Raw genomic sequence first — 14,406 nt, forward strand, 5'->3', positions numbered from 1 at the left:
GAGTAAACATTTTAGAAATTCGTTCTGGATGGTGACACTAAGCATATTGAAGAAACAGATGGCTCTCTACAGCTAGACTGTTTAAATGATGCTATGCTGCGGAGAGCTATGCTAAGAAAGCTATATACCATCAGGCATTGCACTTAAGGATAAATGGTACACTGAAGAGAGGAGAAGGAGTACAAGTGTTTATTGTGAGACAAAATTCCACTTGTGAATTAATCCAAGCATTTTGTAAACAAATAACTCAACACAATTTTCTTTTTGGCTAATCTATGATGTATTGTCCACTAACATTGATCTGGATTGAATGAATTGTGCAACAGCTATTATGTAACAGTACAGAGAAATTATCTGAGTATCCAAAAGTGTTTTCCTTTGTTACACCGATTACATATTCCGCTATCCCTGGATTGTGTGTAGGAAATGAATGAGTGATTTCAGACACAGCCACTGTTGCTGCAGTCATAGTTGTCTTATCTTTAAGGCACATAGTCTCAAATTATCAAGCCTCCTGATGAAGATGAATTAACAACCAAATGTAAAACCAAACATTTCTTCCATGTTCTTTGTCAGTTGCCAGTCCTGTGCAGTCGGGCGGTGCAGCTTGGCTCCCTCTACGTCCGGGGGCTGGCCCACCTGTTGGGGGCTAACTGTGCGAGCGGCGGCCCGCTGCCCGGCGCCGCCCTCATGCCTTGGAGCAGCTTCGATGGACGGCTGTTCCACTCAAAGTACCTGCTGGCTCACAGTGGCTCAGACAACACTGTGCTGCTGGACCGCGATGTGAGTGGAGACGGAAAACAAAAAGGGGAATGTGTGTGGTTGTGTTGTATGTGGCATGATTTTGGGGAGAGACAAATATTACACAGATGTCTTCTGTTGCAAACTTTTACAATAAATGAAAAGATTGATATTGAGATGTAATCCATTGTGTGTTTTTGTCTGACTCTCTCCAGCCGTTCTGTTTGTCTCAATTTCTCTGCCTGAGAGAGAAACTTACAGAAACGTGCAGGAACCGAGGCAGAGTCCTGCAGTCCAGACCCAAAGCACCACAACAAGCTCCTGGACCCCCAAACAGAGACAGACACACAGGTGAGACACAAGACTGATCATTTCAGATTAACACTAGCCATTTACAACCTTAGCTAACTTTACAAGTTGTTTTCAGTAGGGCAGATAATGAGAATCCTTGAGATGTGTCTTAAAGGTCCCGTGACATGGCCATTTCTACTGATCATATTTCCATTGTTGAGGTCTACTAGAATAGATTTACATTCTTCAATGTTCCCAAATCACATTGGTTTCTCATACAGCATCTCTGTATAGTATGTGTATTCACTCTCTCTCCTAAACAGCTTGTTGGAGCTCCTGCCCCCCCGCCTCCCTATGAGCCCACTGATGAGTCCACCACCGTTACAGCGGAACATCAGTTTTTATGTGTTACAAAGGTGTTTTTTAGCCACCAGAAAATGACAAACAGATGAGAATGCTGCGTGGGGGTCTGGGTGCCGTGTTGGCGGGACGTTACTTGCTGCTCCGCCTTTTGAGGCTCGAGGAGTGGACAGTGTGAGCTGTATTACTGGTGTCGTTTCCTGGTTGCTGCATCTGAGAAAAGATAAGGCTGAGTGAGTGTGTGTTTGTGAGGAGCTCCGCGGCTTGGTCCATTTGGACCTGGATATCGTTACGTCACTATACTCAGGAAGCAAAAAAATGGAAAAAGAGAAATCTCCAGAGAGGCGTTCTGGGGCAGCATAGACAGGTATTTCCTGTGTTAGAGTTTTACTCGCTACAGGGTATATTTTGAGGGTTTGTGACTTTGCAGACCGTTTACATGCAGAAAAAGCTACTTAACACACAAGGGGAAGGGTAATAACCGGAAAAGCATAACATGGGACCTTTAAAAGTGATTTGTGCCTGTCCGGCAGTGGCTCAGTCAGTAGGGGCTTTGACTGGGAGCCTTAGGGTCACCGGTTCAAGTCCCCACCCAGACCTAAATATGGAGTGTGGACTTCTACTTGGAGAGGTCCTAGTTCACCTCCTGCCCTGACGTGGTGCCCTTGAGCAAGGCACCGGACACCCCTCTTCCCCCCTCACTGCCATTGCTCCCTGGGCGCTGTACAATAACTGCCCACTGCTCCTAGTACTAGACTCCTGGTACTAGGATGGGTTAAATGCAGAGGCCACATTTCACTGTCTGCTGTGTGCTCTGCATGTGTGACCATTAAAGAGGGTTTCATCCCTCCCAATTCTATTCTCTATTATTTTATTCTCCTTCCTAACTTTAACTCAAAATTAACTCAAAATTCACTCCGTCTCCAAATGTTTTTTCTTTGTTCTCTCGTGTAACATAATTATGTTCTATTTATGCTGGGACTCTTTGGAAAAAGAGTTTTTGATCTTGTGACCATCTTGGTTAAATAAAGGTCAAAGAGAGAAAACGTTTTGACCTGAATTAAGAAATGTTTGGGTGTTTGTAGGGCGCCCTGGTGGCCCAGTGGTTAAGATGCATATTCTTTAACCACAACGTAGCCTGTGCAAATCTGTCTGGAGACCTTTGTGGCACGTCACCCTCTTTGTCTTCCCATGCATACTTTTATACTGTAAACCAGCCAATAATAAGCAAGATGTCCCTCTATAAACATTATAAAAGTGGAATTATGATGTTTGTATTGTTTTATGCTGATGTGGCTCTAGTTTTGGAGCTAGTCTTTATTTCGAATGACTGTCCGAAGTACAGAGAAGTAAAACATCCCACATTGATGTGTTCGTTAGAAGTTAGAAACACGCTGTGGCTGAAATGAAAAACTGATGAAAATACTGCTGGAGCCAAACATTGCACTCTGACAGCTCATCTGTGGTTGTAGTTCTCTGGTGCCCCTCACCGAACCACATTACCCAGAGGGCCGCGCTGTAACGAGCTCCATGTGTGCTGCGGCCTTAATGCATACCACCCTGTGCACGTGCACACGCACACGTGCACACTTAGCTCCAGACGTGCTTTGTCAGTGCACTAGTAATAGTAGGCTTCTGTTTATAGAGAGCTCTATTTTAAGACTCACAACAAGACTCACTGATTACAGGCCTCTCTCTTCTGTCCCCCCCCTCTTTGTGCTCCCCTTCCCCACAGTCGTTCCCCTCCGTATAACTCCTCATCCTTTTATTTTTCTTGATTTTTTTTCTCAACCCTTTCTCTCTGTTTCTTTCCACTGTTATTCACTTTCTGGTGCTGCGTACAGAGCCTTGACATTCTCCAGAAGCTTTTCCTTGGTATTATTCACAGATTTGTAAACCCTTTCACCCTTACCCATCTACGACTTTGTTCGTGTTAGTGTGGCCTTTGTGAATATGATCAATCTCAGATATCTGCTTATGAATGCAGAACCTGTAAGCGACTGTATACTGAGCTTTTATAGTCTGAGTTGCATTTACCAATCAGGTTTAAGCAGCCTTTGGTTGCATGCAGATAAACAACTCCTACCCGATTCCCTCAAGAGACTTTGTCTTTGGTCAGGCCATTGCAATTCAAAATGTGATCATAACTAGTTGAATACAATTTAAAAAAAATCAGTCTCTGATACAAGTAAAAGAGGTGCAACCAATCAATGAAAGACCTGGAAACAGCTTTTTATTTTATGGTAATATGGCTACTTGTAAAACAATCCTGTCGTTTTTTCCATTCAACACCAACTCCATTCTCGTGTCTCAAACGGCTCATCAGGATGTAAACAATGCACAGTAGAGTAAGTCTTGGCCAGGATATCCGCTTGCTACAACGGATCCCCCAAAGTATTGGCCGTTGACAGATAGTGGATGGTGTCTGAGATTGGAGCATGATGCTCTTCACTTGGTTGTCTTGTTCTCCCTTCACAGTGCGGTGGTCAGAAGACGACTCAGCAGTAATTTATGAAATCTGAACCCGCAGTTTCTTTTCAACCCTGTTCCTTGTAAACCTCATCCATATCTCTGCCTGCCATGTTGTCGCAGAGTCTCCAAATTGCGCCAAACTGTCAAGTCAACCCTTAGTGGGTCTCATGAGGATGTTTCTGGTGTTATAGATGGAAGGCTATACACTCTTTATACCTCAGTGTTTCATTTCTGCCAGACCCAGACACCAATCATTACTACAGAACTGTGGGGATACAGAGTGTGTGTGAGAGTGTGTGTGAGACAGAGAGCTTGTGTGTGCGTGAGAGCAGTGGTGGCGCTATGTGGTATCGTTGAGGGCCCGGTTTGGTTTTTGTTTGGAATCGGGCCTGATGTTTAGTCTCCTCAGCAAATATCTCCTCTGCCCGCCTGCCCTTGCAATTACACTCTTTAACAGTGAATCCAGTGTAGCTGCTCTCCCATGGCTCTGCAGTTTATTTCTGCATGTGCACTGAGTTTGTGACTTCAATGGTGTTGAAAGATGCAGTCACTAAACTGTACAGATGTGTGTAGTTGAGAAAGTTAAAATGATTGTTTACTTCCAGGATTGGCTTAGTCCGAGAGCAAGAGGCGAGGACTCATTGGCAGTCTAGCTAAATAATGTACACATTTGGTTTTGGGACTAGTGTTATTCCATCACAAGATGATCTCTATTTCCTGCTCGCTTCAAGTGGCCAGAAAATCAAGCACAAAGAATTTCTCTATAACGTCAACATTTCAAGAAAAAATAAGTATACTATGAAAATAAAAAATGTCAAGCCTAGTCCCCAATAAATATAATATAAGATAAATACCCATCATACCACTAAAGCCCATTGCATTTCGACCATAGACAACACTGATAACTGAAGTTGACTTTGGCAGAGCAGTGTGTTCGAGTAGGACTAAATTGCTCATTGTAATAAAACATGTTTTTTTGGACTTTCCACTTTCAGGTGGTGGGGGGAACTGGAGCGAGAGAGGGGAGACGACCGGAGGAGGATGGAGGGAGGCAAGAGGAGACCCTAATAAATGTGAAAACAGAGAAAGACTGTGGGAGAGAGGAGGAGGAGGAACGAGAGGAGAACATTTTCACCCTCATCCCAGAGGTCGATCGCATCGCAGCAGAGGCAGATACCAGCTGGCTCCTAGGTAACCGTGTGGAAATCAGATGTTCGATACGATACGATATACTTTATTGTCCCCGTAAGGACATTTGTTCTGGACTCCGTCCTGCAGTTCCACGTACATATACAAACATAGTAAACATTCAAATACATACACATATCATCACTCATACACCGTTTGAACAAACACAATACACAGACGCACATACTGACAATGGCGACCTATTGCACAACCCTCATGGCCAACATTTAAAAAGTACATTTCATTACATGTGAATGTTAAGAAGCTTAATGGACATAGGTAGGAATGAGTGTTTATAGTGATCAGCCTGCTCTTCATCTTCTTCAATGTTTCTTCTGTACTTATCTGCTCTAATGTCATTGTTCCTCCTCTCCTCTCCTCTCCTCTCCTCTCCTCTCCTCTCCTCTCCTCTCCTCTCCTCTCCTCTCCTCTCAGATGGTCACAGCCTCCTGCACCAGGAACATAACCCCTAACAGAGTGGAGAGACGAGGAGGATTAAAGGGGAGGATTTGAGGAGTTAAGAGGATGGGGAAGACGTGATGAAAGGAGCAAAGTAATCAAATTTCTCTGAACAAACTGATTAGTGAATCAACCCGTCAGGAATGTTTGTCTAAAGGATGCAGAAGGTAGATATACGGGATTAGGAGGAGGCAGCATGAAGAGATTAGGAATAAATCATTCAATTTACCAGTTTAACTTGAATTTGTCTTTTTGTGCTCGAAATTGTCCTTACAGATTTTATTCTTTTAAAGTCAATAATTTTAAAGCCATTACTTTATTTTAGGACAATTTAACTGTCTCACAGTGACAACACATTTTAAATATACATGAGCACTCCCCAAACAAACACAGAAATGCCACTTCAAATGGATTAATGGGTAATCCTCAAGGCTGTTTTTACCTCTTATCTCTCACAATAAAAAGAGAAAGATCTTAAAAGCTGTGTGTGTCCAGTGGCATAATCCTTTTAAAGGAATGGTTTCAACTGGATCAACAGTAACGCTGGTTTCAAGTATCGGCTGGGATAGGGCTTCAGCGCCAGAGATTGACACACTTCTGTAAACTGATACCAGGAGCCGCTTTATACAATAGATATTAGGTTATACGTAAACTGGTGTCTCTTAAAGACATTTTCCCTTGAATTGTTACATCTTTTGTTTTCTTTCTGTCTCCTCGGAAAACACATGGAGGTCTTTCTTGTTGGAAAAACCACTTTTATTCTGTGCATGTAATGAAATGTTATTCTTGAATTCAATTAAGACCCAGAACCAGATGACACTATTCGACCTGACAACATTAAAAGCTCACTGCATTAAGCTGAGTGTGTGGTTTGTGTCTGTGTGTGTCTGTGTGTGTCTGTGTGTGTCTGTGTGTGTGTCTGTGTGTGTCTGTGTGTGGGATTGTCGGGTTGTTGAGGAATGTATAGCCTTTACAGCCAAGCTGACTGTCTTCCTGTAGCACCGTGAACGTCGTAAAACCCACCGGAGAGGAAAAGGATGCAGAGAAAGTTCCACAGCCTGAGTGCTCTCATTCCTCTGTGTGTGTGTGTGTGTGTGTGTGTGTGTGTGTGTGTGTGTGTGTGTGTGTGTGTGTGTGTGTGTGTGTGTGTGTGTGTGTGTGTGTGTGTGTGTGTGTGTGTGTGTGTGTGTGTGTGTGTGTGTGTGTGTGTGTGTGTGTGTGTGTGTGTGTGTGTGTGTGTGTGTGTGTGTGTGTGTGTGTGTGTGTGTGTGTGTGTGTGTGTGTGTGTTTTCCTATAAGCAGAGCATTAAAGAAATGTGAGAGTACATTTCTCAACAGATGGAAACATCTGAGGGGAAATCAGAGTGTTGACACAGTGATAGTGAGACTGTTTGTCGTGGCTGAGTTACATCGCTTAACTCTCCTAAGGTTCAATGACACTCGTCACACAGGCCTACATTCAGGCTGCTTTAAGCTATATATCTTACATGCACTGAAGATACACACTTATCAATGTAAAAAAGATTTATCCTTAAAATAATGAACGCCAACAACACTGGAGGTATGTGAACCTCGAGACTCCACTATGAAAATGAATAGTACATTTGTGTCCCTCAAATACCCCTTCATAGGAATAGTTTACTCCAAAAATGATCATTTGTCTACCAATTGCCAGCCTGTGTTACCTTGAATTCTGAAGGAAACATTTTATTTCATACCTTTTATGACGATCAAACAATACAAAAACTGAGAAAAAGTTAGTCTTTTGATATGGTCTTGCTTGTTGACGCAGCCCCACATTTTTAATAAGACTTTTCTCTGTTTTTTTCAAAAAGGAGTCAAGCAAGAAGAATACAGTGAGTAGTTGATACACAAATGATAATTTGGAAGGGAAACTCTTAAATATGACTGTTATATGAACATTAAGCTGTTGATGACGAGAAACCAATAGTAATAATACTAATAAGTTCATTACAGAGTCGTGTATTGAAGAGATGTTGCATCTTTGCTAAAAGTGACAGAATAAAATTAAACATGTTATTTGCATTCTGAAGTTGTATTAGGCTTAGAGGACCAGAAATAGAGCCCTTTAGTGAATATTAGAGTTTTTAAGGGGATTTGACCAAAGCATCCACTCCCTGTTTTTCTTCTCACTCTACAGGCAGCAGAAGAAACAACAGAGAAAGTGTGCGTGCGTGCACGTTTTGAGGTTAGTGACTGTGGTGAGTGGAGTGAGGGTGTGTACCATGAGGAGGGGCAATAAGGGTGGGGCAGGCAACACACACACATGATCCGGGTCCATTAGCCCCTTCTACATAATAACAATAACAGGAGGAGGAAGCAAAGGATGGAAGGTTAAGAAGAGAGGAAGAGGGAAAGTAAACTAAAAGGAAGACGGAAACGAAGGAGTGTAAAGGAGAGAGGAAAGGTAAACATTGAGAAGAGGAAGATGAGGAGCGGAGGAAACACACCAGAGGGGTGGTCGATGGAGAGAGATGGAGGTGGAGGACTAAGAATAGAGAAAACAGGATGAACGTGGAGTAAAGAGGGGAGGGGAAGACAAGAGTAAAAACACAAGCAATCTTGAGTCGGTAGTCTTGCCTCAACCACAGGAAACCCTGTTGGCTGCCCGACAGATCGGCTTCCTGTGTGTGTGTGTGTGTGTGTGTGTGTGTGTGTGTGTGTGTGTGTGTGTGTGTGTGTGTGTGTGTGTGTGTGTGTGTGTGTGTGTGTGTGTGTGTGTGTGTGTGTGTGTGTGTGTGTGTGTGTGTGTGTGTGTGTGTGTGTGTGTGTGTGTGTGTGTGTGTGTGTGTGTGTGTCTGTGTGTGTGTGTGTGTGTGTGTGTGTGTGTGTGTGTGTGTGTGTGTGTGTGTGTGGTGGAGGTCTGGGCGTGGTCCCTCCAGCAGCAGGGAGGCAAAAAGTTGAACCCCCTTTCGAGGCCTCCTCCCTGGGATAGACTCAGGCGTCCTTCCCCTCCGGTGACAGTCACTCAACAGGCTGTCATTTTTTTCTGTCTTAGTCTCTCTCTGTCTTATCTAAAGTCTCTGAGGCTTTCTTCCTGCCAAAGTCATCAAGCGAGGCACCCAACTGTGTTACCCAGCTGCCCCAAGGGGATTTGATTTAAACCCTTGTGGTGTCCAATGGGTGGCACCTAAATGGGTCCCATCCTGACCACTAAACCACTTCAACAAACTTTACCCGAAGCAGCCAGGCCACCTTGAGGCAGAGCTCCTGAATCCACACATTTACCTCTGGGAAGGTGAGGTGTGGTGTAGTATTTGATATGATGTGTTTTGATATGACGAAGTTTACTTTTATCATTTTAAAGGGATAGTTCAGATTGATTGAAGTGGGGTTGTGTGAAGTACTTATCTATAATAAGTCTGCCTACAGTACGGTAGATGACGGATGGCACACTCCCGGGAAACAGAAAGGAGTAACGGCAGATAGTGAAGCATTGTACTACAGTGGATAGGCCGAGCTGCAAAACATGTTTTAGCCATATTTTATTTTCCATTAACTAGTCTCTAAATAATAGCAGAGCCCATAACGTGTTTTCGGGTGATTTCTCCATTCTTGTCTTAGTTAGATTTTTTGAAACTATCAAAGTGTTCAGAAGGTGCATGCCCAACACCCTGTTAGTGAATACAGAGCAGCAAAACACTTTTCTTCTTGCTGTTAGTAAGTGTTGTGCGCTGGTGTGGACCGTCTCTGGTAACCCCATAATAGTATCTCCACGTGGTTGAAACGTGTAATTTACTTATGTTGTCCGTACCTAATATTTTCTCATCATCCTCAGCTGTACTTTTTTGTGTTAATCAGCAAATGGTTACCAGTAAGTGATGTGAGATGGATAATGCTCCTTTGTTCAAATTCTGCAGCGTCCAATAACAGCATTTTGGGAGAAAACTTGAGAGAAGACAGCAATTTACCTGAACTACAACACCACCTGTTAACACATGAGCATGCTGTCAGCGAGTGTAATTGTTATTATTATACGGGGAATTACACATGTTCTAGTTAGTTAACAAGCACCTTCAAATGGGTGTTTACTCTTAAGATACAGAGTGAGCATAAGAATCGGAAAACCTGTTAAACACATTTTATGAATATTGCAAATCTTTCTTTTGTCTCAATGAACCCCTGTATTTATAAAATGATGTGTCTTTATTCCTCAAAGCTGTTGTGGAATTCACATGCAGAGAAGATGGCCGTTTGTTTTCTTGGTTGAAGTGTGTGTGTGTGTGTGTGTGTGTGTGTGTGTGTGTGTGTGTGTGTGTGTGTGTGTGTGTGTGTGTGTGTGTGTGTGTGTGTGTGTGTGTGTGTGTGTGTGTGTGTGTGTGTGTGTGTGTTTCTCTGTGTGTGTGTAAATACACAAAGAAAGAATCTTGGCCACAGTAATGGCTCTTTTGTTGTTTTTTTCGCACGCACCAAATTGACACAGTCGTCCAAAAATACACAGAGCCATAGTGAGCAAATATAACCCTTCTGTATTTACAGCAGAGACTATAAATACAAACGTCTTTCTTTAGCTGAGGCCAAAACACAGAGGGAACAACTCCCAGACTGCTTTGTGCATGTGTGTGTTTGAGTAACTCAAACTAAACCAGGCCTATTTAATTGGCAGCTCTTTTACAACCTTTATTTTAAATATCCAACTGTGTTAAAAAGATAAAATAACATGATTAAAAATGTCTGGTTTACCTTGAAAATGTAGTCTGGTTTAACGGCACCTTGGCTAACAACTTAAAAAACGAACAACAAACTTCTCATTTCTATATGTCGCACCTAGAACAGTGTGGCGTATTGAGAGCTAATGTTCTTGCAGGAGTTCCTGCTGTTCTTGGTTTGTGTCTTCATGGTTGATTGCACTTACTGAAAGACGCTTTGGATAAAAGCCAGCTTAATGAAATGTAAAGCAATGTTTCACACGGGACGTCTTTGAGTGAGAAGATGATAAAACATACCAGTTATTTGAGTCTAATAACCACAGATAATACTCATCGAATCGGCTGAAAACACTCACCAGGTGTCTTGAGGTTTTCACTGCACATAAAAGGGGGCGTGGCCTCTCTCTTCACCACCAGGTCAACATCAGCTCATACACTGTTTGGGTCCAGTGGTGGCTCTCTGTCCCGCCCTCCCTCTGCTCCTCCAATCAGCTCCCTCCCTTACTCCTCTCATCCTCTTTTATCTCTTTCCACCTCCACCCATCTCTCCCTCGCTCTTTTGCCTCTGCTGCGTATCTCCAACCCCCCCCCCCCCTTCTCTCCTCTCCTCTCCTCTCTCTCTGTCCTTGAATGAATGCTCTCTGACTAGTGGAACATATGCTGCTGGTTGTTCAATACCCTCCCTCTGAGCGGGGGCGCATCCATGCATGTGTGTGTCTGTGTATGTGTGTGTGTGAGTGTGTGTATGTGTGTATGTGTTGTGGGTGTGTGTTTGTGTGTCTGTCCCCTGTGTGAATACGTGTGTGTGTTCATTGAAACATATGCCTCCTGTTGCACATCGGCCATCTGTTCCTTGAATGGACTGATGGAGTGCTGCTGTAACCATGGTGATAGGCCATTCAGTCAAATAGCCCGTCAAACAACCCCTGGCTCTGTGTGTGTGTGTGTGTGTGTGTGTGTGTGTGTGTGTGTGTGTGTGTGTGTGTGTGTGTGTGTGTGTGTGTGTGTGTGTGTGTGTGTGTGTGTGTGTGTGTGTGTGTGTGTGTGTGTGTGTGTGTGTGTGTGTGTGTGTGTGTGTGTGTGTGTGTGTGTGTGTGTGTGTGTGTGTGTGTGTGTGTGTGTGTGTGTGTGTGTGTGTGTGTTTATGTTTAGGAATTGACTGGCAGAGTGGAGGAATTCCCACATGTTGATGAAATGAGATTGACCTTTTCAAGACGACCCACTCCTACGTTATCCCGTTTCTCTTTTATTCTCCACATTCACACACTTTTTTTTCATACTGTAGCTGACTGAGGTCATTGTCCTACTAACCCAATCTCACCATTTACACAGCAGGACACACAACATTTTACAATACACCATTTAAAGACAAAGATAGAAATATCTACATACACTTTTTAACAGAGAAAATAAAACATGGAGAAACTTGACTTGTGTTGTATTTAAATCAGTGTTAATCTAAACATTTAATAATACGAAGAAATTAATTAGTTACATAAATTGTTGCTTTGGTTATTTTTCTTAAAATGCCTCCTTTAGCTCTTGCTGAAAGTGTTTGGTTTTGTTTAAGTATTTTTGGCCTTAGGGAAGCTTGAGAAACGAACTATTTTCAATGATTTTATTATCATTATTTGTGGTTGAAATACATCTGTAAAGTTTGAAGGTGAGAAAATGTTAGCAGTTATATTCAAAGTTAATTCACAAAGACAATATTCTTTGTTTACACACAAACACAAGCAGCAGCAGGGCAGCAACAGTGGAAATTAATATTGAGTTTCAACTGCCTCTAACCACTGGTCCATTCATCTGTACCCTCAGTCAGACCATGCAGCAGCCCCACCCTCACACACACACACACACACACACACACACACACACACACACACACACACACACACACACACACACACACACACACACACACACACACACACACACACACACACACACACACACACACACACACACACACACACACACACACACACACACACACACACACACACACACACACACACCCTGCTCCACCCAGTGCAGTGGTCTGCTGGCCATATGTCAGCCCATCTCCTCAGAGACACTCTCCTGGGACCCCCATTTCTTTTGTGTGTGTGTGTGTGTGTGTGTGTGTGTGTGTGTGTGTGTGTGTGTGTGTGTGTGTGTGTGTGTGTGTGTGTGTGTGTGTGTGTGTGTGTGTGTGTGTGTGTGTGTGTGTGTGTGTGTGTGTGTGTGTGTGTGTGTGTTCTCTAATGTGTTTGCCATCTCCTCTCACTATCTCTTCCCTGACAAGGAGTCCATGCAAGAGAATCACTTGAAACAAATGTAATTTATGTTACTATAGGGTTAACACAAAACAAACGTTGGGGTTTAAAGAAAAGGAATGCTGCTCTGTGGCATAACACATTGGTGATGTAGAAGTAAAAAAACAAGTGTTCAAGGATAGGACAAGTGATGTTGTAAAAATAGTTCAGCTTACTTTAAAGTGGACCTATTATGCTATATTTGAAAAATATATTGTTGGGCCATACCTATACAAAACATGTCTGTGAAGTTTTTTGCTTAAAATACCAAACAGTTCACCCATTGCAGCCATGCCTCATACGGCTCATACCCCTCTTTTGCAGCCCTTTTAGAGAAACGCGGATTTTTGGTCCTTAGCTTGAGAAAAAAAGGCGGAGCTAATGCCTGATCAGAATTAAATAAAGATAAAGTTAAATTCTGCTGTGATAAAACGCCATCCTGTTCTAAACCACATCAAAGATTATTTGCTCAAATGCATTTTCTCTTGCGGGTTTATCACAAGGTGAGTTCCTTTTTTTATTTCCTGCTTTTTAAACACATGAGCTCTGAGTGTTAGCGAGGCTTGCTAATGTAAACAAAGACGAGATTACGTCCAAAACACGTCAGGCATTGTTTCTGATAGCAACTTTCTGTGGATCTGCTGCCGATTTGATGTCAGATCGGCAGCAAATCTGTATCCGCTCGTTGTACACCCGATTTTAAAAGATTTGGGTACGGACGAAAAGAGAGAGGGTTTTATTTTCTGACGCTGCGGGAGTTCCCCGACGCACCGGGGACACATATTTATGTATAAAAGACATCACAAAGTGGATTTTGCATGATAGGTCCCCTTTAAATAAAAGTCCAATAATGTGTGTAGTTCAGCAATGAAAATGATTCAGTGAAAACCAAAGAAACGGTTATGCAGGGTGGATGTTGGTTAGTTATACAGCAAAAACCAACAGCAAAGGAGAGCTTAATCAGCTAATGTCAGAAAGCTGTCTCCTTAGTTTGAAATGAAAAGACTCTAACAGGTTTAGAAGTAGCGCCATATCCTTTGACTTCTGAAACACAAACCTTTACCAGAACCAAGTCAAAGAAAAATCAATGAAGTTAAATAAATAAAGAATTGCCCATAAGCCCTCATTTTAAAAGTGTAGTTTTTCAATTTTGCACTTCAATGGAATCACACAAACAGCTGTCAGCAACTCACAGATTCAGAAGTATAAACAGTAGACATGTTTTAATTGGAACCTGCTGCCCCGTATCGGGTGGCTTGTTTGTCTGCAAAGCATCTCCTAAATTGATTTCCTCATCCAGGGCAGTACATTTGGGTTGTCACATTGCTGTGTGTGTGTGTGTGTGTGTGTGTGTGTGTGTGTGTGTGTGTGTGTGTGTGTGTGTGTGTGTGTGTGTGTGTGTGTGTGTGTGTGTGTGTGTGTGTGTGTGTGTGTGTGTGTGTGTGTGTGTGTGTGTGTGTGTGTGTGTGTGTGTGTGTGTGTGTGTGTGTGTGTGTGTGTGTGTGTGTGTGTGTGTGTGTGTGGGGATCATACATCAGCTCAGTACATGATGGGTGTTATTGATGGTGTGTGTGTGTGTGTGTGTGTGTGTGTGTGTGTGTGTGTGTGTGTGTGTGTGTGTGTGTGTGTGTGTGTGTGTGTGTGTGTGTGTGTGTGTGTGTGTGTGTGTGTGTGTGTGTGTGTGTGTGTGTGTGTGTGTGTGTGTGTGTGTGTGTGTGTGTGTGTGTGTGTGGGGATCATACATCAGCTCAGTACATGATGGGTGTTATTGATGGTGGGATATTATAAAGTTCAGTTACATCTTGTAAGGCTCTGTAAGTCATTTATAGTGCTGTTAGTAGATGTTTTACAGATATATAAAGACATCAGAAGTCACTTTGGAAAACATTTTAAGTTAACAACCAGTTTCTGTGTAGTAGTACAGCATT

The 14,406-nt window shown here is 42.8% G+C and overlaps 1 protein-coding gene across 4 annotated transcripts in view; it reads left to right on the forward strand.

The window, feature by feature from the left end:
• fam120b (family with sequence similarity 120 member B) overlaps positions 1–6,368 on the forward strand; it is a 30,485-nt gene extending 24,117 nt beyond the window's left edge. For all 4 annotated transcript variants that reach the window (XM_079664114.1, XM_079664112.1, XM_079664113.1 and 1 more), the window contains 4 exons: positions 577–783; positions 957–1,092; positions 4,860–5,055; positions 5,488–6,368. In XM_079664114.1, the coding sequence (XP_079520240.1) occupies positions 577–783; positions 957–1,092; positions 4,860–5,055; positions 5,488–5,518 (570 nt within the window). In that variant the 3' untranslated portion in view covers positions 5,519–6,368. The remainder of the gene's footprint in view (positions 1–576; positions 784–956; positions 1,093–4,859; positions 5,056–5,487) is intronic.
• The last annotated feature ends 8,038 nt before the right edge of the window (positions 6,369–14,406 follow it).

Source organism: Notothenia rossii (assembly GCF_949606895.1).
Source record: "Notothenia rossii genome assembly, chromosome: 2".
Classification (NCBI taxonomy): Eukaryota; Metazoa; Chordata; class Actinopteri; order Perciformes; family Nototheniidae; genus Notothenia; species Notothenia rossii.